This window comes from Mobula hypostoma, chromosome 1 (assembly GCF_963921235.1).
Source record: "Mobula hypostoma chromosome 1, sMobHyp1.1, whole genome shotgun sequence".
NCBI classification, from domain to species: domain Eukaryota; kingdom Metazoa; phylum Chordata; class Chondrichthyes; order Myliobatiformes; family Myliobatidae; genus Mobula; species Mobula hypostoma.
The window spans coordinates 24,302,416-24,326,211 of record NC_086097.1 but is presented as its reverse complement, the minus strand read 5'-3'; the positions used below and the strand labels follow the sequence as shown (position 1 = coordinate 24,326,211).

At 43.7% G+C, this 23,796-nt stretch overlaps 1 protein-coding gene across 27 annotated transcripts in view; it reads right to left on the bottom strand.

Moving 5' to 3' along the window:
* Positions 1–23,796, bottom strand: part of nrxn3a (neurexin 3a) — a 2,332,164-nt gene that overhangs the window by 450,274 nt on the left and 1,858,094 nt on the right. For all 27 annotated transcript variants that reach the window (XR_010017469.1, XR_010017470.1, XR_010017471.1 and 24 more), the window contains one exon: positions 18,241–18,422. Coding sequence is in view for 22 of the 27 variants with exons in the window: in XM_063044591.1 (XP_062900661.1) it covers positions 18,241–18,422 (182 nt within the window). In the remaining 5 variants the exon portion in view is untranslated. The remainder of the gene's footprint in view (positions 1–18,240; positions 18,423–23,796) is intronic.

The following is a 23,796-nucleotide window of genomic DNA, read 5'->3' as shown; positions in this document are numbered from 1 at the left end:
CAATCCATGTCAGTACTCTGCCCCCAATACCATGTGCCCTAATTTTGCCCACTAATCTCCTATATGGGACTTTATCAAAGGCTTTCTGAAAGTCCAGGTACACTACATCCACTGGCTCTCCCTTGTCCATTTTCATAGTTACATCCTCAAAAAATTCCAGAAGATTAGTCAAGCATGATTTCCCCTTCGTAAATCCATGCTGACTCGGACCAATCCTGTTACTGCTATCCAGATGTGTCGTAATTTCATCTTTTATAATTGACTCCAGCATCTTTCAGGGTGACTAGTGGGGTACCGCAAGGCTCAGTGCTGGGACCCCAGTTGTTTACAATATATATTAATGACTTGGATGAGGGAATTAAATGCAGCACCTCCAAGTTTGCGGATGACACGAAGCTGGGTGGCAGTGTTAGCAGTGAGGAGGATGCTAAGAGGATGCAGGGTGACTTGGATAGGTTGGGTGAGTGGGCAAATTCATGGCAGATGCAATTTAATGTGGATAAATGTGAAGTTATCCACTTTGGTGGCAAAAATAGGAAAACAGATTATTATCTGAATGGTGGCCGATTAGGAAAAGGGGAGGTGCAACGAGACCTGGGTGTCATTATACACCAGTCATTGAAAGTGGGCATGCAGGTACAGCAGGCGGTGAAAAAGGCGAATGGTATGCTGGCATTTATAGCGAGAGGATTCGAGTACAGGAGCAGGGAGGTACTACTGCAGTTGTACAAGGCCTTGGTGAGACCACACTTGGAGTATTGTGTGCAGTTTTGGTCCCCTAATCTGAGGAAAGACATCTTTGCCATAGAGGGAGTACAAAGAAGGTTCACCAGATTGATTCCTGGGATGGCAGGACTTTCATATGAAGAAAGACTGGGTGAACTGGGCTTGTACTCGTTGGAATTTAGAAGATTGAGGGGAGATCTGATTGAAACGTATAAGATCCTAAAAGGATTGGACAGGCTAGATGCAGGAAGATTGTTCCCGATGTTGGGGAAGTCCAGAATGAGGGGTCACAGTTTGAGGATAGAGGGGAAGCCTTTTAGGACCGAGATGAGGAAAAACTTCTTCACACAGAGAGTGGTGAATCTGTGGAATTCTCTGCCACACGAAACTGTTGAGGCCAGTCCATTGGCTATATTTAAGAGGGAGTTAGATATGGCCCTTGTGGCTACGGGGGTCAGGGGGTATGGAGGGAAGGCTGGGGCGGGGTTCTGAGTTGGATGATCAGCCATGATCATAATAAATGGCGGTGCAGGCTCGAAGGGCCGAATGGCCTACTCCTGCACCTATTTTCTATGTTTCCCACCACCGACGTCAGGCTAACCGGTGTATAATTCCCTGTTTTCTCTCTTCCTCCCTTCTTGAAGAGAGGGACAACATTAGCCACCCTCCAATCCACAGGAACTGATCCTGAATCTATAGAACATTGGAAAATGATTACCAATGCGTCCACAATTTCTAAAGCCACCTCCTTACTACGCTGGGATGCAGACCATCAGATCCCGGGAGCTTATCAGCCTTCAGACCCAACAGCCTATCCAACACCATTTCCTGCCTAATATAAATTTCCTTCAATTCATCCATTACCCTAGGTCCTTTGGCCACTATTACATCTGGGAGATTGCTTGGGTCTTCCCTAGTGAAGACAGATCCAAAGTACCTATTCAACTCGTCTGCCATTTCCTTGCTCCCCATAATAAATTCATCCGCTTCTGTCTTCAAGGGCTCAGTTTTGGTCTTAACTATTTTTTTCCTTTTCACATACCTAAAGAAGCTTTTACTATCCTCCTTTATATTCTTGGCTAGTTTACCTTCCTACCTCATTTTTTCTCCGTGTATTGCCTTTTTAGTTATCTTCTGTTGCTCTTTAAAAGTTTCTCAATCCTCCGGCTTCCCACTCGTCTTTGCTATGTTATACTTGTAATGTTATACTTAAACGTTGTTTCGCTTTTACTGTGTACTGTACCAGCAGTTCATGGTCAAAATGACAATAAAAAGCGACTTGACTTGACTTGACTTGACAAAAGATTCTGCAGATGCTGGAACTCTTGAACAATACAGACAATGCTGGAGGAACTCAGCAAGTCAGACAGCAACTATGGACAGGAATAAACAGTCAATGTTTTGGACCGAGACCCTTCATCAGGACTGTAAAAGAAGGAGGCATAAGCATGGTGAGGGGAGGGGGAAGGTGGATGGGTGAGGGATGGGGGTACGAAGTGAGAAGCTGGGAAGTGATAAGTGGAAGAGGGAGAGGAGGAGAACAAGCTGGCATGTGAAGCTTATCCTCTCCCTTCCCCATCTTCTTATTCTGGTTTCTGACCCCTTCCTTTCCAGTCTCAGCCTGAAACGTGGACTGTCCATTTTCCTCCATAGATGCTGTCTGAGGTGCCGAGTTCCTCTAGCATTAATGTAGCTAGTTTGGTTGGGTTTCTGGTCAGTGGTGACCCTCAGAATGTTGATGCTGCATGGATTTCATAATGGCAAAGCTGGGTGGGGAGTTCACCTGCATGAAATAAATGTTCCTTTCTCTCTGCAATTTAAACCTGGCTTTTGTCTCATTCTAGCTTCATGATGTGATAATAATTTGATAACTGTCTTGTTGATAAGATGGTCCAAACCTTCCCCGTGAATTCCTGTCTATTACCTTGAATCAAATCCACTGCTTGACAATGGTGGAGTTGTTACATTCAAAGCCGAACAATGAGAAGGATGGACAGTAAGAGAAATACACAGCTCTCAGAGGATTTGTGTCAAGCTTTGTTAATAATATGACCCTGTTAACATCCCTCTTCCCATACATTTGCACTCACATACTCTTCTCACTCTCATTCTCTTTCTTTCACAGACACAAACATGCACACGTACACTAATACACACAAACACACATATGCACATGCGCACACACAACCTACACACACATACCCAGATTCATGAGTACACAAACGTGTACACACACTTCCACACTCACAGCACACACACACACACACACACACACACACACACACACACACACACACGCACACACAGTCAAGGTTCAAGAGTGTTTGATGTTATTCGCTGCACACAAATGTAAAGGAGAACAAAATAATTGTTACCCTAGATCCGATGCAGTGCAAAAAAACCCCACAATAAGATTAAGAACAGAATAATAATAAAAACACGATAAATAGAAATACATAATATAGCTGACAGACCTAGATTAACTGTATGTCAATAGCGTAACACTAGGCGATACATAAGGTGACTGACAGGAAATAGTAAAGTCGTGGTGGAGTGAGTGGAGTTGTTGCTTCTAATTGCTTGGGGAAAGTAACTGTTTTTGAGTCAGATGATCCTTCATGGATGCGACGTTGCTTCCTCCTTGATGGGAGTGGAACAAGCAGTCCATGAGCAGGGTGGGTGGGATCCTTCATGATATTACTAGCCCTTTTCTGGCACCTTGATAGCAGGTAGGCTGGTGCCACTGATGTGCTAGGCAATTTTGACTACCTGTTGTAGAGCTCTCCTGAACGCCACAGTGCAGTTTTCTCTCCATGCACTGATGCAGCTTGTAAGGATGCTCTCTACTGAGCATCTGCAGAATGCCGTGAGTATGGATGTGCAAACTCCAGCTCTCTTCAGTCTCCTCAGAAAACAGAGGTTGTGTGTGACGTGCACTCCCAGGAGTTTGAAACTACTTGTACTTTCCACTGCTGTGGTGCCAATGTAAAGGGAGGCGTGGGTAGTGCGAGTTCTCCAGAAGCCAATAGCCATCTCCTTTGTCTTGTTAACACTGAGGAAGAAGTTATTTGCCTGGCACCAGACCTCGAGCTCTTCCATCTTCCATCATTGTTGATGATGAGCCACCATTATTCTGTCGTGTCATCGGCGAACTTGATGATGTGATTTTTGGGTGCTTGTCCGTGCAGTCATATGTAAGTGGAGTGTACAGCAGTGGGCTCAGCCCGGAGCCCTCAGAGGCTCCCGTAATGAGGATGATGAGGAGGGAGGAGCGGTCGTGCATCCTGACTACCTGAGGTCTGTTCATTAGGAAATGCAACGCCCGGTTGCACAGTGGTGCATTCAGACCGAGCGGGAGCTTGCTCACCACGGTCTGTGGGACAATAGTGTTGAGGGCTGAATGGAAAGCCAGAAACAGCGTTCTGACAGAAGTGTCCTCGCTTTCCAGGTGTGTCAGGGTCAGGTGAGTGACAGATGTATGGACAGACGGAACTGCTCTATGACCGATGCTATGACATACGTCGTAGGTTGGTTCTGCCTGCAAGCATATTGGTGCGTGTTCAATGTGGCATGAATGGATTTTTGATATATACCATTACCAGCCCTTTAAAAACACATCATGATAATTGGTGTCAGTGTCACTGGGTGATAGTCATTTAGTTCTGAAGGTGCAGTGTTCTTTGGTACAGGGATGACGGAAGCTGATTTGAAGCAAGTGGGGACATCAACCTGGATGAGTGAACTGTTGAAGATGTCCGTGAAGACATCAGTGAGCTGGTATGCACATCTCCTGGGCACTCAGTTAGGGATGTTGTCTGGCCCAGCCGCCTCCCGGGAGATGACTCTCTGTAGAGCCCTTCTCATGTCCGCTGCTGTTACAGACAGTGGCCGCCCACCTGGCGTTGTGCTGCATGCCTTAACGCATGCATATAGATTGTTCACAGCGTCAGGGAAGGAGGCATCACTGCTACAGTCGATGCTGTATTTCCTTGCATAGTCAGCAACGCCCTGGATGTCCAGTCACGTATGTAAGAGATTGGACAGTTGTTCCTGAATTTTTGAGCATAGTCTCGTAGTCTGTCATACAGTCTCTCTCACACACACACACACACACACACACTAGGGTTGCCAGCTGTCCTGTATTAGCTGGGACATCCCGCATATTGGGCTAAATTGGTTTGTCCCATACAGGACCGCCCTTGTCCTGTATTTCCCCCGCTAAGGTAGAGCGTTCCTATGAAAGTGTTCGTAAGCGGAAATGACGTAAAGCTAAGAAGCAATTTCCATTAATTTATATGGGAAAAATGTTTGAGCGTTCCCAGACCCAAAAAATAACCTACCAAATCATACCAATAACACATAAAACCTAAAATAACACTAACATATAGTAAAAGTAGGAATGATATGATAAATACACAGCCTATATAAAGTAGAAATAATGTATGTACAGTGTATCAGAATCAGGAAGATTAAGCCAAAACCGATTTGTAGGAAAAAATCGGCACGTACACGCATGTGCACATCATGTATGCGCACATCACGTACGCGCACATCACGTACGGGCACACAGGTGCCCGCGCAAGGCTTCATGGTCATGGTAGTCTTTCTCGGGGTAAACACAAATGTCCTGTATTTGACTGCTACTTTTGTCCCTTATTTGGGAGTGAGAAAGTTGGCAACCCTAACACACACACACACACACACACACACACACACTCTCTCTCTCTCACACTCTCACTCTCCTGGTGATATTAAACCTGATTCTGATACTCCCTCATGCATAGACACTCTCTCCCGCAGGCACACACAATACACCCACACTCATACATGCATATGTGCTGTGGTTAAGTGATGGTATCCTCTTTCAGATGAAGCTTAATTCATTGATACAGAGACTAGAATTACACTATTGCCAAGGACACTGTGCTCGTCCTGTCTGGTTTTGCATCTGTAGGTTTGCTTTAAGGAGGATGGGTAGCGGGGGAAGGGTAGTCTCTTCAATTACTTTATCCACAGCATTGTCTCCTTTCTCCCAGCAAGTGTGGAAGACGTAAAGGCCAATTGCAGGCCTCCACTGACCCACTGAATGAGTTCAGCCAGCTTAGCAGGCACCAGGGAATATGATTCCTCTGCTGCTAACATTTCCTTCCTACTTTCTACCGAAGCTCACACGCGAAGCTGGAGGAATCTAGGACAGCTGATGCCTGGGATGAGAATTCTCATTTCTCAAAGAGCATTCTTCGGGCCAAGTCCCATCCGGATTCTCTGTGACTGGATAATGGGAAAATATGTTCTTATTTTATTAACCTATTTTATATCTACGCCCGGCATTGCTGCTCATGCCCTCACACATAGGTTTGGCTCCCCCACCTCCTCTGTGCCTGTTGGCTTCTAGTGAAGCAATTAAGAAATTAAAAATACTCCTTGCTTTTCAAATCTCTTCACGGTCATGTTTCCCCCAGTCTTCGGACTTCACCAACCTGATAATCCTTCGAACAACATACAAAATGCTGCAGGAACTCAGCAGGTAAGGTAGTATCTATGGAGGGAATACACAGTCGACGTTTCAGGCCGTGTCCTAATGAAGGGTCTCGGCACAAAATGTCCACGGTTTATTCCCCTCCACAGATGCAGCCTGGCCTGCTGAGTTCCTCCAGCATTTTGTGTGTGTTGCTCAAGTTTTCCAGCATCTGCAGAATCTCTGGCGTTTATGATATTCCAATGAGGTGTCCCTGTTTCTTGGAGAGTGCGGTGGTGTAGCGGTTAGCATAATGCTTTACAGTGCTAGCGATCAGGGTTCAATTTCTGACCCTGTATTTAAGAAATTTTGTGCATTATCTCTGTGACTGTGCGGGGTTCCTCTAGGTGCTCCAATTTCTACATTCCAAAGACACGCAGGTCAGTACGTTGTGGGCGTACTACGTTAGTGCCAGAAGCATGGCAACACCTCGGAGCTACCCACAGCACATCCTCCGCCTGTGTCGGTCATTGACGGAAATAATACATTTCACTGTATGTCTTGATGTTTGGATGTAAATGTGACAGATAAAGCGAACCATTCCTCTAATTCCACACCCTTGTAAGGCCCCAAATCTAATCACCTCCTTCCTCCTTCAAACCTAACTCTGTCACCGGGCCTTTGATATTCTGCCCTCATTTCTCCTTGGTTTCACTCTGGTTTGATAGTACTCAGAAGGAACTGGGAACACTTTGTCAAGTTCATGGTGCTCTACAAAAGCATGCTGTTGCTGTTTTGCTTTTCAGCATTGCCCAAATTTGAGCACAGCACACCGCATACTAAAACATTCAGACCGTTATTTTGTTAGCTTTCTGTAATAGCAGCTATGGAAATGTACATCTTCCTGTCACTTATACGAGTAAGTTCTTATTAAGCGCAATATACGAGGACTCCCTACTTCAGGCACGATGCAAATTTACATCCTAAACCTGTTTTTGATTTGAAACGAACCTCTGTGGCTGTTTGAGAGTCTGTCCTACACTTGGACATAAATCATACTGCTGGCTTTATTTCTTAATAATAAGTTGTCAGAGCCACCTCGACTGGAAGATAAATGCACACTGGTGAGCAACATGGTTTCCTGGAAAGCCTTAAACACAAGAGATTCTGTAGATGCTGGAAATCCAGAGCGGCGTACACACAAAATGCTGAAGGAACTGAGTGGGTCAGGCAGCATCTATCGAAAGGAACAAGCGGGTGATGTTTTGGGCCGAGACCCTTCCTCAGGACTGGAAAGGAAGGGGGAAGAATACAGAATAAGATGGTAGGGAGGGGAAGGAGTACAAGCGGGCAGGTGATTGGTGGAGCAACACACATCAAAGTCGCTGGTGAACGCAGCAGGCCAGGCAGCATCTCTAGGAAGAGGTACAGTCGACGTTTCAGGCCGAGACCCTTCGTCAGGACTAACTAAAGGAAGAGTTAGTAAGAGATTTGAAAGTGGGAGGGGGAGGGGGAGATCCAAACTGATAGGAGAAGACAGGAGGGGGAGGGAATGTAGGTTTAGGCAGGGCAGCAACTGGAACACTGAAGATACAGGTTGACAATCATGGTCTAAGGAGTGATAATAAGCTGCTTCCAGGCACCTCCCAGGGAGGGATGTGAAAGCAGGTGAATATTGAAGAGACACGTGGATGAAATAAAAATAGAAAGCTATGTGGGAGGTAAGGGCAGGTTAAAGGGTTGGCACAACATCATGGGCCAAAGGGCCTGGTATTGTGCTGTGATGTTCTATGTTCTATGACGAGAATTAGCTTGACTATCATGCCTTTATGGTCAAAGAGTTTGTTCTCTTCCAGGAAGTGCACAAACATGGTCTAAACATGTTTGATCCCTCAAAATTACCACACAGATTGAGAGCACTGTGAAGGAGGCGAGTGTTGTGTTGGCCTTCATTAGTCTGGGGATTGAGTTCAAGAGCTGCGGGGTAATGTTACAGCTGTATAAACCTCTGGTTAGACCATACTTATAATGTTGTGTTTAGTTCTGGTTGCCTCATTATAGGAAGGATGTGGAAGCTTTAGACAGGGTGCGGAGGAGATTTACCAGGATGCTGCCTGGACTTGAGAGCATATCTTTTGAAGATAGGATGAACAAGCTAGGGCTTTGCTTTTTGAAGTGAGGGAGGATGAGAAGTAATTGATGCAGGTGTGCAAGAGTAGACTAAAGGGTCAGCACAACATTGTGGGCTGAAGGGCCTGCACTCTGCTGCAATGTTCTATGTTCTATGGCCATAAAGCTAGGATGGGTAGAAAATAAAGTGCAGCAGCTAAAGAGAAAGTACAGTGCGGACAGACCTTAACAAAATGCAAGAACATATCAAGGTAAATTGTGAGGTGACTGTAAAGTTAAGAGTGCAGACAAGAATAAGGACTGGAAGGTTTAACACTACAACTGAAAAATAGCACTCAGTTCTACAGGATTCTGTCTCACGGCCCTCTGACTCACAGCATGGGCATCAGCACATTGACGGGTTGCTGCAAGACAGTCAAGGATCAGTTTTATAGAACATAGAACATAGAACAGTACATCACATTACAGGCCCTTCGGCCCTCAATGTTGTGCCGACCCTCAAACCCTGCCTCCCATATAACCCCCCACCTTAAATTCCTACCTGTCTAGTAGTCTCTTAAGCTTCACGAGTGTATCTGCCTCCACCACTGACTCAGGCAGTGTATTCCACACACCAATCACTCTCTGAGTAAAAAAACCTTCCTCTAATATCCCCCTTGAACTTCCCACCCCTTACCTTAAAGCCATGTCCTCTTGTATTGAGCAGTGGTGCCCTGGGGAAGAGGCGCTGGCTATATCTATTCCACTCTATCTTTTCCTCTTATTATCTTGTATACCTCTATCATGTCTCCTCTCATCCTCCTTCTCTCCAAAGAGTAAAGCCCTAGCTCCCTTAATCTCTGATCAACCAGGCAGCGTCCTGGTAAATCTCCTCTGTACCCTTTCCAATGCTTCCACGACCTTCCCATAGGGAGGCGACCTTCCTATAGTGTTCTCTATATATACACACAGTACATATATTAGGAATTCGCAACGGTGTGTTGGCATGACAGTCAACAAAAAACAACATTCAATAATTATGAAGATAAAGAATTATATAAAAAATAAACTTAATAGGATAACACGGAGGTATTAGATTAGGGGGATGGATAGGTGGAGATGGATGTGATGGGTATTGCTGTTGAATCTGCATCTGCTGCTCGGTTCACTGCTAGATTAGGTAAACCTCAGAGAGATATTTATATTGAAGTTATATTTAAAGTGGAGATTGAGAGGCTCTTGATTAGCCAGGGTGAAGAAAGTTACAGGGAGAAGGCAGGAGAACAGAGGTGAGAGGGAAAATATATCTGCCATGATTGAATGGTGGAGCAGATCAGTGGTTTGAGTGGCCTAATTCTGTTCCTATGTCTTATGAAAGAGAGAATGTTTGTATCACTGCAGTTTACTCTTTTGTAGGCAGAATGCATATAGGGTCAGAACAAAACAAAACAGTGGCACTGTGTGTCACGCAGCAAGTTTCTGCATTCAGCAGTCCTAAAGCTGCAGGAATCCCTGTTTCTTAGGAGAAGGAAATAGATCTTATTTGGATGCAGGGTAAGGGAGAAAGCAATGGCTAAGCTGACAAGTGACAGATCATCAGCACCCTGCTGTTTGCTGTCTGTGTCTATGATGTCGTCATCTTCTCTCAACAATCCATTCTGACATTGTGAGCTGTGAGTGAACTGATAACATCAAGTTCAATAATGTCGCATTGAATCTTGTATGTACAGGAGGCACACAAACAAAAGCCGAAGAAAATCACCATACAAAAACTCTCCAGCCGGCTATCATCTCGGAGCTTCCTTTCAATATGTATTCATTGTACCTTTCCATTTTGTAGACAGCTCTGGACAGGATTTATTAGGGATCCAATCATTCAAAAATGATTGGATTCTTACTATATGATACAAAAACCTTCGATAATAGGATCAAAGATGAAGTTTACTTACATGTATCAGGAATTTGCTGTGGCGTGTTGGTCTGGCATGCAGTAAAAATAGTTACATTCAACAATCATGAAGAATAAAGAATTATTTATCTAGAATTACATATATATACAGTGGCAAGCAAAGTTTGGGCACCCCTGGTCAAAATTTCTGTTACTGCGAATAGTTAAGTGAGTAGAAGATGAACTGATCTCCAAAAGTCAAAGTTAAAGATGAAACATTCTTTTCAACACTTTAAGCAAAATTAGTGTATTATTTTGGTTTTGTACAATTTTTAACTTTTACCAAGGTCTCAGACCTTAATTAGCTTGTTAAGGCTATGGCTTATTCACAATCATCATTAGGAAAGGCCAGGTTATGCAAATTTCAAAGCTTTATAAATACCCTGACTCCTCAAACCTTGTCGCAACAATCAGCAGCCTTGAGCTCCTGAAGCAGCTGCCTAGCGCCCTGAAAATTAAAATAATTGATGCCTACAAAGCAGGAGAAGGCTATAAGAAGGTAGCAAAGCGTTTTCAGGTAGCCGTTTCCTCAGTTCGTAATGTAATTAAGAAATGGCAGTTAACAGGAACAGTGGAAGTCAAGTTGAGGTCTGGAAGACCAAGAAAACTTTCCGAGAGAACTGCTCGTAGGATTGCTAAAAAGGCAAATCAAAACCCCCGCTTGACTGTAAAAGACCTTCAGGAAGATTTAGCAGACTCTGGAGTAGTGGTGCACTGTTCTACTGTGCAGCGACACCTGCACAAATATGACCTTTATGAAAGAGTCATCAGAAGAAAACCTTTCCTGTGTCCTCACCACAAAATTCAGCGTCAGAGGTTTGCAAAGGAACGTCTTAACAAGCCTGATGCATTTTGGAAACAAGTCCTGTGGACTGATGAAGTTAGAATAGAACTTTTTGGCCACAATGAGCAAAGGTATGTTTGGAGAAAAAAAGGTGCAGAATTTCATGAAGAGAACACTTCTCCAGCTGTTAAGCATGGGGGTGGATCGATCATGCTTTGGGTTTGTTTTGCAGACAGTGGCACAGGGAACATTTGACTGGTAGAGGGAAGAATGAATTCAATTAAATACCAGCAGATTCTGGAAGCAAACATCACACCGTCTGTAAAAATGCTGAAGATGAAAAGAGGATGGCTTCTACAACAGGATAATGATCCTAAACACACCTCAAAATCCACAATGGACTACCTCAAGAGGTGCAAGATGAAGGTTTTGCCATGGCCTTCACAGTCCCCCGACCTAAACATCATCGAAAATCTGTGGATAGACCTCAAAAGAGCAGTGCATGCAAGACTGCCCAAGAATCTCACAGAACTAGAAGCCTTTTTCAAGGAAGAATGGGCGAAAATCCCCCAAACAAGAATTGAAAGACTCTTAGCTGGCTACAAAAAGTGTTCACAAGCTGTGATACTTGCCAAGGGGGGTGTTACTAAGTACTGACCATGCAGGGTGCCCAAACTTTTGTTTTGGGCCTTTTTCCTTTTTTGTTATTTTGAAACTGTAAAAGATGGAAATAAATAAGTAATCTTGCTTAAAATATTAAAGAAAGGTGTCATCTTTAACCTTATGCCTTTTGGAATTCAGGTCATCTTTTACTCGCTTGGCTATTCACAGAAACAGAAATTTTGACCAGGGGTGCCCAAACTTTTGCATGCCACTGTATACATATATTGAAATAGAGAGAGAGAATACATTATATATTAGAGTTTTATATGCAAATAAAATTAGAAGAACAGATATGGGATAAAATATGTGTTAATACCAGCATTTATTTACAGTGTAACATTGTGTTATAAAAATATAAAAACTAGTTTGAAGTGTTTATAGTACAGTGCAGTGATGGAGGTAATAGATAAAAGAGGGGGGGGGGGTTAACAAGAACGGTTGATCAGATTAACTGCCTGGGGAAGAAACTTTTTAAGATGGTGCAAAGTTTTTGTTTTAATAGCCCTATAGCGCTTTCCGGAAGGGAGCTTTTGGAAAAGGCAGTTTGCTGGGTGGGTAGTGTCTGCCATTCTTCTTGCCCATTACTTTGTTCTGGACAAATGCAAGTCAAGCTGCAAGGAAGAATGCAGCTAATGACCTTTTTGCTGACCTATAGACAACAGACAATAGGTGTAGAAGTAGACCATTCGGCCCTTCGAGCCTGCACCGCCATTCTGAGATCATGGCTGATCATCTACTATCAATACCCGGTACCTGCCTTGTCCCCATAACCCTTGATTCCCCTATCCATAAGATACCTACCTAGCTCCTTCTTGAAAGCATCCAGAGAATTGGCCTCCACTGCCTTAGTTTGCTGTAGCTTTTGTACATTGTGAGAGGATGCTGCACCTTTCTTGGTTCCTTGGTTTCATGGCTATCTGGAGAAGAAGACTTTCAGAGTTGTATACTTTGATAATAAATGAACCTTTGAGCCAAACAGATTGTAACGGCTGATGTAAGGATGCTCCATATGTTTGCAACGTAGAATTGTACCATTATGTTCTGATGCTGGGCGGTGAAGATACGTCTCTACCAAGGGAGGTGTAAGGCGCTCCTTCCCTCCACTAGCCTGCAGGTGAAGCACACGCTTAGCCCACTCCACCCCCAGATCAGCATCACGTGAAGCCATGGGAGATGATCGAATAAGCAACCGGTGCTTATCACAAGTCCTGCTTATGCGACAACTAACACCAGGCAGACAATCTCCAAAGAGTATTGATAAAGGCCGGGGTCACCCATCTTGTAAATACACTGCCCAGAAGAAGGTAATTTACTACGAACAATCACGGTCACGGAAAGACCATGATCACCCATTCCACACGACATGGGATATAACAAATGAACAATGTTCTGGGAAGGGTGGAATTTTATCAACTGCAAACATAATTACCAATTAATGTCTTATATTAACAATAACAATATATTCTTAATATTCATAAATAGACTTTATAAACAAAGCCCCAAGTTCTTCACAGGGATGTCTTCATACAATATCTGACAGGTATCAGATCAGGAAGCTGGGGTTGAAGTGGAGAAAGATGGGTTTAATGGTTTGCTATTGTCACATGTACACAGAGACAGTCAAAAGCTTTTGCTCTGGTGTTCCACCAGACAGATCATTCCAAGCGTAAGTGTAGTAGAGGATGGTAATTAATGGTGGGTAATCGTGAATTCTTGGCTCTGTAGCACAACAGAGTGAGATGGGAGGTTGAGCATGTAGTGGTGAGATAAAGTAGACCCTCCAAGGTTGATACCAGACGAGAAGGTATGTAACAGGTTCACAAACTCTAGGCCAAAGTGAACGATAGTAAACTCATGCCTGGTTACTATCCTAGCAATGGCTTCATAAAAATTCAGGACAGAAGCTTGCCATTAGACATGTAAGGTAAAAGCCCACATGGCCATGGGGAGAATATTCAAACTCCTTCCAGACAGTGGTGGATTTGAACGCAGATCACTGACACTATAGTAGTGTTGCACTAATCGCTGTGCTACTGTGGATGTGATCCATGTTCAGGAAGAAGGTATCAGTTTAGTTATGTGCCATTAATTTAGTTAGCTCTGCATGACATCTTGCTCATGAAAGAGGTCAGAGGAGAATAGCCAGACTAGTTCAAGCTGGCAGGAAGTCGACAGTAAGTCGACTATTCATGCATTACAACAGCATGCTCGGTGTGTGAGACGGGAAGTGTGGGAGGATAAATGAAGAGAGTTGAGAGAAGAGGAAATCTCTTACTATCTCTTCTTTCAGTTAGTCCTGACGAAGGGTCTCGGCCCGAAACGTTGACTGTACCTCTTCCTACAGATGCTGCCTGGACTGCTGTGTTCACCAGCAACTTTTATGTGTGTTGAGAGAAGAGGAGGGCAGGTGAAAGACTATGTGGAGAGAGGTAAAGAAAGGAGGGAAGGTGGGTGAGTCTGAAGGGCTGAGAAAGAAGGTTAAAGTTGGACAGCAAAAGAGAAAAGATAGATGAGGGGAGAGTGGGAATAATGGACAGGGAGAAGAGGACTTAATACAGGGTGAGAAGATGGAGAAAAGTGTTTGCCTTGTAATTAACTTGCCTTTCCAGAAAATTCAAATGGTATGAAGACCCCATTTAGAAACATACTGAGTTTACTTCCAATAATCTATACTTCATTTCCTATTACATTAATTCCATGAAAAAACCTTCAGCACACAGTAGGAGTACAATCAATTGAGTTGAGTAGGATGTTCTCCTGAAGGATTGTCTATCGGTGAGTTTGTAGGGGCTGATCCAGGATCCACATATTCTGGTGCAGTGTGGGCAAGAGTCGGTGGAGGCTGTGGTTAGCGTTTGGGTTTTTATAGCCGTTCATTCACTCCTTTTGCAGTAACCGATAGTTCTCTGCGGCACAGTGGTGGTTGTTGTCATGTAGCACCGCTCCCTCTTGAACAGATTTCTTCCAGGTGTATCTATTGAGTGCAATGTCTTCCCAGTTTTTTGGATGCAACGTTGAATTTCTTTGTTCTGATTTTAATGCTGTCTTTGAAGTGTTTCCTTTGCCACCAGAGGCTCACTGACTTCCCTTCAACTGGGAGTAAAGGATCTGTTTGTAGAGATGTGAGCTAGGCATCCGGATGACATGACCTATCCATCAGAGTTTGTATTATTTTATTGCAGAGGAGATGCTGTTCATGTTGGCCTCCTCCAGTACACTGGTGTTCGTACGCCTGTCATTTCCATACGATCATAAGACCAGAAGGTATAGGAGCAGAATTAGGCCATTTGGCGCATCGAGTCTGCTCTATCATTTCATCATGGCTGATCCATTTTTCCTCTCAGCCCCATCTCCTGCCTTCTCCCTGTATCCCTTCATGTCAGATAGCCTTCTGACTAATCGAGAGTCTATCAACCTCTGCCTTAAATATACATAAAGACTTAGCCTCCATAGCTGCCTGTGATAATGAATTCCACAGATTTACCACTGTCTGGATAAAGAAATTCCTCCTTATTTCCATTCTAAAAGGACCCCTCTCTATTGTGGTCCTTTCAGTTGATCCTAGAAATCTTTCATAAGGACCTTCACCACAAAGGCACCAATAATGGCAATGTCGCACGAGCATGATATCAAATGAGAATTTGGTATGCACTCAAGGTAAGGTATGTGATTTACAAGGATGTTGCCTGGATTGGGGAGCATGCCTTATGAGAATAGGTTGAGTGAACTGGGCCTTTTCTCCTTGGCGCAACTGAGGATGAGAGGTGATTTGATAGAGATGCACAAGAAAATGAGAGGCATTGATCATGTGGATAGTCAGAGGCTTTTCCCCAGGGCTGAAATAACTAGCACCAGAAGGCATAGTTTTAAGGCGCTTGGAAGTAGGTCCAGAGGAGATGTCAGGGGTAAGTTTTTTACGCAGAAAATGGTGAGTGCGTGGAATGGGCTGCTGGCGGCGGTGGTGGAGGCGGAAAAGATAGGGTTTTTAAGAGACTCCTGGATGGCTACATGGAGCTTAGAAAAATCGAGGGCTGTGGGTAAAGTCTAGGTGGTTCTAAGGTAGGGACATGTTCAGCTCAGCTTTGTGGGCCGAAGGGCCTGTATTGTGCTGTAGGTTTTCTATGTTTCTATGTTTCTATGTGCTTTGTGAGGACTACTCCCGAACCTAAGGTGTTTTACTCTGAGAATTCAATTTAAAATATCGTTCAAAGAACAAAGATTAGGTTCATCGATTGACAATTTGTGGTAGAAAACATTAAATTATCTCCAGCTTACAACTCTTACAAGCTAAAAGATCATACCAATAATTTGCAGACAAAAGAGTTGTCCATTGCAGAAACCACAGATTGAGGAATGAATTCTAGTTCTTCTTGTGACCCCATCTTTCTGTTATTCTTCTTGTCATTCCTAACAATCCCCAATACTTTCTAACATTTAAACTGTTGCTACCAGTTGACATTATTTGTATGCGATGGTTTTCAGATATCTTTGCCAGGACAAAGTAATTTACACAGATGGTCTAAAAGCTTCTGGAGACAGAGATCCCAAACACCCAAATTAATGTTGTGAGGGCTGACTCTGATTACACAAATATCCCAATCATCGAATGATCATACCTGTGACCATGTTTGATATGCTCAGTGACATCAGCGTCTGGCCTGCAAACTTCCTGGAATTAAATAATTCAGCCAGTCCCCTGCTGTAGACCGACCCGTGTTCTATAGACCGTGCTGTTTTCTTGCAAAGTTGTCCTGTTAGATTCAGACTGATTATATTGCTTTCAATTTACATTACGCACTGGAGACTGTGCCTTGTTTCCAACATGAAGCTGAGCGAAGAATATTGGTTAGAAGTTTAACTTTGTCACAAATAACTCTGACCCTTTGGAAAGATCATGCTGCTGTGCTAGAAAGCTGAGGTTGGCAATGAACCTATTGGGTACTGGATAGTGAATATCCATCACAACTCCAAAAGATTTCAATTCCATTTTATGAAAAAACAGCAAATGGAAATCCTTTCATAATATCCAAACACATAAGAATAGCTTGCCAATCATTCTTTCATGCCAAGGCAAAAAAATAAATATTTTTTCTCAACAGTTTTCTTAAGCAAATTTATAGATCCCTTCCTGGATTGTCTCCAGAAAAAAATCTGCAAACAGGAACACCTGGCTCCATACCAGCCTCAAGATGGCTGCAAACCAAGATCCCACAAGAAATGCCAACAATTACTTTCCTAAACGGTATAATTTGCATCCGGAATATTCTCCTGGGTAACTTCCAAAGAGAAATGAATGGATAGATCCAAGCAATGATTTCCGTAATCACGGAATGATAACAAGCTGCCAACCTTCATTACTGGAGGGAATCTTGGACCTTCACCTAATGTTAAAGATATTCAGAAGAAATCATGTTTCTACCATTTAATAAACTCTTGCTGCATTCTATAAAGAGGTTGCTGTTCTAACTGAGTCACATCAAGAGTTGATAGAGAGTGAATGAACAAATCTTACTGTTATTTCATTTGAGGTGTTTCTTTAAACAGAGCACACTATAAATTATTCTTTTACTGATTTTCTCCCCATGAAAACTGAGTACCAGTGGCCTAGCAAATCACCTGGGCTAATAAGTCACTGCTCTGACGAGGAGGGGTCACAAGTCCTGATATCTTCAGGCATCAGTGGCCCAACACCTCAGAAGAAGTAAGCACTGCAATTAGATTTTCTGTCATTTAACGAGATCTGTTGCATTCATCAACATGACATGTATGCAGAAGCAAAGAATACAAGAGCTAATTTCTCCGCAGTTTTCAACATGGTCTCTCATTCTGTGTCTTAACAAGGGAGGGAAAATGAGACAGCTGAGTAAATGAGAGGCAGGCAGCGTGAGACACAAAGAGAGCATCAGAAAAATACTGTGAGGGGCAGAGGGACATAGAGAAAGTCAAAAAATTTGACTGATAGATCGAGAGATAGAAAGAGATATTGAGGGGGGGAAAGAAAGAGAGATAGAAATTGAGAAAATGAAAGAAATAGAGAGGTAGGGAATACGAATAGAGAGTGGGAAATAAAGACAAAGGTAGACAGTAAGCAAGATCGACAGAAATAAATACAAAGAGGAAATGTGAAAGAATAACACAAAGAAAAAGAAAAATATTTTCAGAGAAAAGGAGAGAGAGATGGAGGGAGAGGGACGGAGGGGGATAGAGAGGGAGATGGAGGGAGGGGTGAGAAGGGGAGAGGGAAAGGGGGAGAGGGGGAGATGGGGAATGGGGAAGTGGGGGAGTAGGGGGGAAGGGGCAGAGGGGGTGGTAGAGGGGGAGGGGAGGTGGATGGGGAGTTGGACAGGGAGGTGGAGGGGGAGGGAGAAGGAGAGGAGAGAAGAGGTATGGAAAGTCAAACAGAACTATCTAGTTCCCAGCAGATTTTTCAGCTGACATTCCCACTGTTTAAGTCGTTTTAAAACTGCAGACCTAATTTTTCTGTTGAGGATGAGATTGAGGAGGCCATGGATAGTTTGCAAATGTATGTTACGTTAGGTGGGAGGTACTCACTATGTGAAGCTGAAGAAAGTCGCCCAGACCAGGAGCACTGTCCACTCGCACCAAGATGGCATCCTTCACTGACGTGCTGAATCCAACAGCCAAGCGGTCTGTCCTTGTGCTGGGCCTGTCGTTAGCTGGCCAAGTGTAGGTTATGAGCCCTCCTCCACGTCCGAATATGTACGTTGTACCAGCTGCAAAGAAAAATTGAACACCGTCAGCGTGATGTCTCACTGAGAGATTGGTAAACATTTTACAGAGGTGAAATGATCCATCTCAATCCTTCCACAGCCAGGGCCACTTTCTCACCCTAACTATATTGGTTTTCTGTAGACTAATGTCTATGTATGCACAGCAGAGACTATTCTAACTGGCTGCATTGCAGAATGGTATGAAAACACCAATACGCTGGAAAAGAAAAGTCTACAGAAAGAGGTGGACAGAAAGAAGTCAACAGAAAAAGAGGCCCAGTTCTTCACAGGCAAAGCCCTCCCTACTATTGAGCACACGTGCATAGAACACTGCCACAAGAAAGCAGCATCCATCATCCAGGGCGTGCTCTCCTCTCTCTACTAACAATAGGCAGGAGGTAGAGGAGAGGTGGGTCCTACACTACCAGGTTCAGGAATAGTTATTATACCTCAACCATCAGGCTCCCGAACTGGTGTGGATTACTTCACTCACCATAACTCTGAAATGATTGCACAACCTACAGACTCACTTTCAAGGACTCTACAACTCATGTTCTCAGCATTATTATTTTTTTATTTTCACAATTTGTCTTCTTTTACACATTGGGTTATTTGTTAGTCATTGTTTATGTATAGATTTTCATGAATTCCATTATATTTCTTTATTTTCCTATAAATGTGTACAAGAAACAAAAGAATCTCAAGGTAGTATATGGTAACTTATAAATGCTTTGATAGTAGACTTACTTTGACTTTGACATGCTATGATCTCTGTCTCAAAGATTATCCCATGCTTTGGGGCCACCCACAGCTCAGGGCTCAATCAGTGGAAATATCCCCAGGTTACTCAAGAAACCATAGAAGCTGGAATCTAGAGCCACACACAAAATACTAGAGGTACTCAGCAGCATTTCTGGAGGGAAGGGGACAACTGACGTTTTGGATGCAGTAAAGCCTGTAACGCCACTGATGCGGCTTGACCTGCTAAGGTTCCTCCCATGACTTGTACTGTGGGGAGGCATCCACCAGCTCTGCCTCTGGGCTTACAAAACCACAAACTACCCTGCTATTATTTACATGGGGATTAATTAGTTAAGTCATTTATTGGATTTCTACAATGAGATAAAATCTTAAGGCCATCTTTCACTGAGTACATAACTGCAGGACTGTTCTGCACAGGTAGATGGAGCAATTATAAAACTGAACGCCTCACATCGACTTTGTTCTCTCTCCGTGAACCTAACACTGACACAAGAACACTGCGCTCTCTCTGCACGCTCACAGCCAGCACCCCATCTCATTGCAAACACATCCACAATATGGCAATTTACATTAAGTCAGAGCAGACAGACTGAAGGACAGATGCTGCCTTTCACCGGGGAAATGGGGCCAGCTGTCCTAGCTACACTCTGGTTTAACAGAAGGCAACAGAAAATAAACATGGGACCTTTAGCCTCCAGCGTTATGGTGATTCTTTTGTGCTCTGGAAAACATTACCTTAATTTTACCTGGGTCGGGAGAAGCACTGACAACACCTGTAACAGCTTGCATTAATAATAGATTCTATTAGCTTGATTTGTCACATGTACAGCGAAAGATCAAAACATACAGTGAAATGCATCATTTTGCGTCAATGCCTAACACAATCCGAGGATTGTGCTGGGGGTGGGGAGCAGCCCACAAAGGCCACAACTAACCTTAGCCCTAACCATACAACTTTGGACTGTGGGAGGAACCAGGAGCACACGGAGGAAACCCACGCAGTCATGGGGAGAACGTGCAAACTCCTTACAGACAGCTGAGGGAAACAGAATCGGTGATTGCTGGCACTAGAAAGTCATTGTGGATATAGAATAAAGCGTAACATCTGCAGAGAAAGTCAAAGTCAGAGTAAAATTTACTACTAAAGTGCATATGTGTTACCATGTGCTACCTTGAAAGGTACTTCACAAATGGAAAGTCGACATGGAACCTTTTGAAGGAATGTTGGGTAGACTCTGGCTTTACTTTGGTAAAGCAGCCAGCATAATTAAAGACCACACTCACCCTGAACACTCTCTCTTCTCCCCTCTCCCACTGGGCAGAAGATACAAAAGCCTAAAAACATGTACCACCAGGATCAAGGACAGCATCTGTCATCAGACTATCGAACGGTTTCCCAGTGCAATAAAATGGACCCTTGACCTTATAATTTGCCTTGCACCTTATTGTGTGCTTGACCTGCACTTTCATACATTGGCTCTTTGTCACTCTTGGTTTATGTACAGTTTTTCATAAGTTCTATTTATTTCTTTACTTTCCGTAAATGTCTGTAAGAAAATGAATGTCAGGGTAGCACTTGGTAACATATATGCACTTTCGTAGTAAATTTTACTCTGACTTTGACTTCCTCCGAAAATTTTACACTTTATTCTATATTCTGTTTTTTTAACTTTGCATTACTTCAATGCACAGAATAATGATCTAATCTGTATGAACAGTACACAAGACAAGTTTCTCAATGTATCTCAGTATATGCAACAATAATAAGCCAATTCTAATACCCATCTCAGAGAGGAAGCTTAAAGGAGGTGAGAGCTTTAGGGAGGCAGAGAACATTAACAAGGGAGTGCCAGAGAGGCCATGGTTGCTAAATGATGTTGGTGATCATTCAGTTCAATATGACAATAAGCAATGTCAGAATTGGTAGAAAATCTCACGGGCTTTTAGAAGTGAAAATTACAGCAACAGGGTTTGGTGAGGGCTAGAGGGAATAGTCATGCAGCATAAGAACAGACCCTTCAGTCCTTCATGAGAGTGGCTAAGGTGAGGAGGGTCAGATTTACTAATAGGAACCTGAGGGGCAATCTTTTCACCCAGTGGGTGGTCAGTAAATGGAACGGGCCCCAGAGGAAATGGTTTGGGCAGGTACATTAACAACATTTAAAAGGTACTAGGACAGGTACTTTGGGTAGGAGGGATGTGTGCCAATGGAACTAGCTTAGGTGGGAATCGTGATTGACATGGACAAGTTGGACCAAAGGGCTCCATAACTCCAGGACTCCATGGTGATGTGTCATTGTCTATCAGGTCCCTAGATGTACTGCAGCAAACAACAGTTTGTTGGAGGAACTCAGCAGTTTCAGGAGCATCTCAGCAGTGTGAGGAGGGAGGAGAAGATGGCAGCGCAACGCAGCGCACGCAGCCTCTCCGGTGAAATGATATCGTATTTGTAAGTAGGATGCCATGCACAATTTTGATTTGATAGAGACAGACGTGAGAAGCACGGAGGAACATCTGGAGAAAATTCTGAAATGCCGGGTTCGCTGCCACTGCTACTGTGTGATCGAGAATCTCCAGAGGGGAAGGCCCCAAATCCTTGGCTTTGCCTGTTGCTGGTGGCCAGGGCTGGGGTCGAAGCGCTCGGCAGAGGTGGTGCTCGGTGCTCAGTGTTGGAGGGCTGGTCGGAGACTCGAAGTTTTCGGACGGACTGAGAGTCGGACTGTGATCGAGTGCTTCCAGGATGCTGCATCGGCAAGTTTGCAGCGCTGGAAGCTCATGGCAGGGAGAGTTTTCTTCCTTCTACCATCTGCGTGAGATGTTGGGACTTTCGAGAGACTTTCAGATTTTTTTTTACCGTGCCCATGGTCTGTTCTTCTATCAGATTACGGTATTGCTTGAACTGTTGTAACTATATGTTATAATTAAGTGGTTTTTGTCAGTTTTTCAGTCTTGGTCTGTCTTGTGTTTCTGTGATATCACACTGGAGGAACATTGTATCATTTCTTTGTAGAGACTGTAGGGAACATTGTAGGTCCCTTGCAGTCAGAAACAGGTGAATTGATCATGGGGACAAGGACATGGCAGACCAATTGAATAACTACTTTGGTTCTGTCTTCACTAAGGAGGACATAAATATTCTTCTGGAAATAGTAGGGGACCGAGGGTCTAGTGAGATGGAGAACTGAGGGAAATACATGTTAGTAGGGAAGTGGCGTTAGGTAAATTGAAGGGATTAAAGGCAGATAAATCCCCAGGGCCAGATGGTCTGCATCCCAGAGTGCTTAAGGAAGTAGCCCAAGAAATAGTGGATGCATTAGTGATAATTTCTCAAAACTCTAGATTCTGGATTAGTTCCTGAGGATTGGAGGGTGGCTAATGTAACCCCACTTTTTAAAAAAGGAGAGAGAGAGAAACCGGGGAATTATAGACTGGTAAGACTGACATCGGTGGTGGGGAAAATGCTAGAGTCAGTTATCAAAGATGTGATAACAGCACATTTGGAAAGTGGTGAAATCATCAGACAAAGTCAGCATGGATTTGTGAAAGGAAAATCATATCTGACGAATCTCATAGAATTTTTTGAGGATGTAACTAGTAGAGTGGATAGGGGAGAACCAGTGGATGTGGTATATTTGGATTTTCAAAAGGCTTTTGACAAGGTCCCACACAGGGGATTAGTGTGCAAACTTAAAGCACACAGTATTCGGGGTATGGTATTGATGTGGATAGAGAATTGGTTGGCAGACAGGAAGCAAAGAGTGGCAGGCAGTGACTAGTGGGGTACTGCAAGACTCAGTGCTGGGACCCCATTGTTTACAATATATATTAATGACTTAGACGAGGGAATTAAATGCAGCATCTCCAAATTTGTGGATGACACAAAGCTGGGCAGCAGTGTTAGCTGTGAGGAGAATGCTAAGAGGATGCAGGGTGACTTGGATAGGTTAGGTGAGTGGGACAATTCATGGCAGATGCAGTTTAATGCGGATAAATGTGAGGTTATCCACTTTGGTGGCAAGAACAGGAAAACAGATTATTATCTGAATGGTGGCCGATTAGGAAAAGGGGAGATGCAAAGAGACCTGGATGTCATTGTACACCAGTCATTGAAAGTGGGCATGCAGGTACAGCAGGCGGTGAAAAAGGCGAATGGTATGTTGGCATTCACAGCAACAGGATTCAAGTACAGGAGCAGGGAGGTACTACTGCAGTTGTACAAGGCCTTGGTGAGACCACACCTGAAGTAATGTATGCAGTTTTGGTCCCCTAATCTGAGGAAAGACATTCTTGCCATAGAGGGAGTACAAAGAAGGTTCACCAGATTGATTCCTGGGATGGCAGGACTTTCATATGATGAAAGACTGGATCAACTAGGCTTATACTCTCTGGAATTTAGAAGATTGAGGGGGGATCTTATTGAAACGTATAAAATTCTAAAGGGATTGGACAGGGTAGATGTAGGGAGATTGTTCCCGATGTGGGGTAAGTCCAGAACAAGGGGTCACAGTTTGAGGATAAAGGGGAAGCCTTTTAGGACCAAGATGAGGAAAAACTTCTTCACACAGAGAGTGGTGAATCTGTGGAATTCTCTGCCACAGGAAACAGTTGAGGCCAG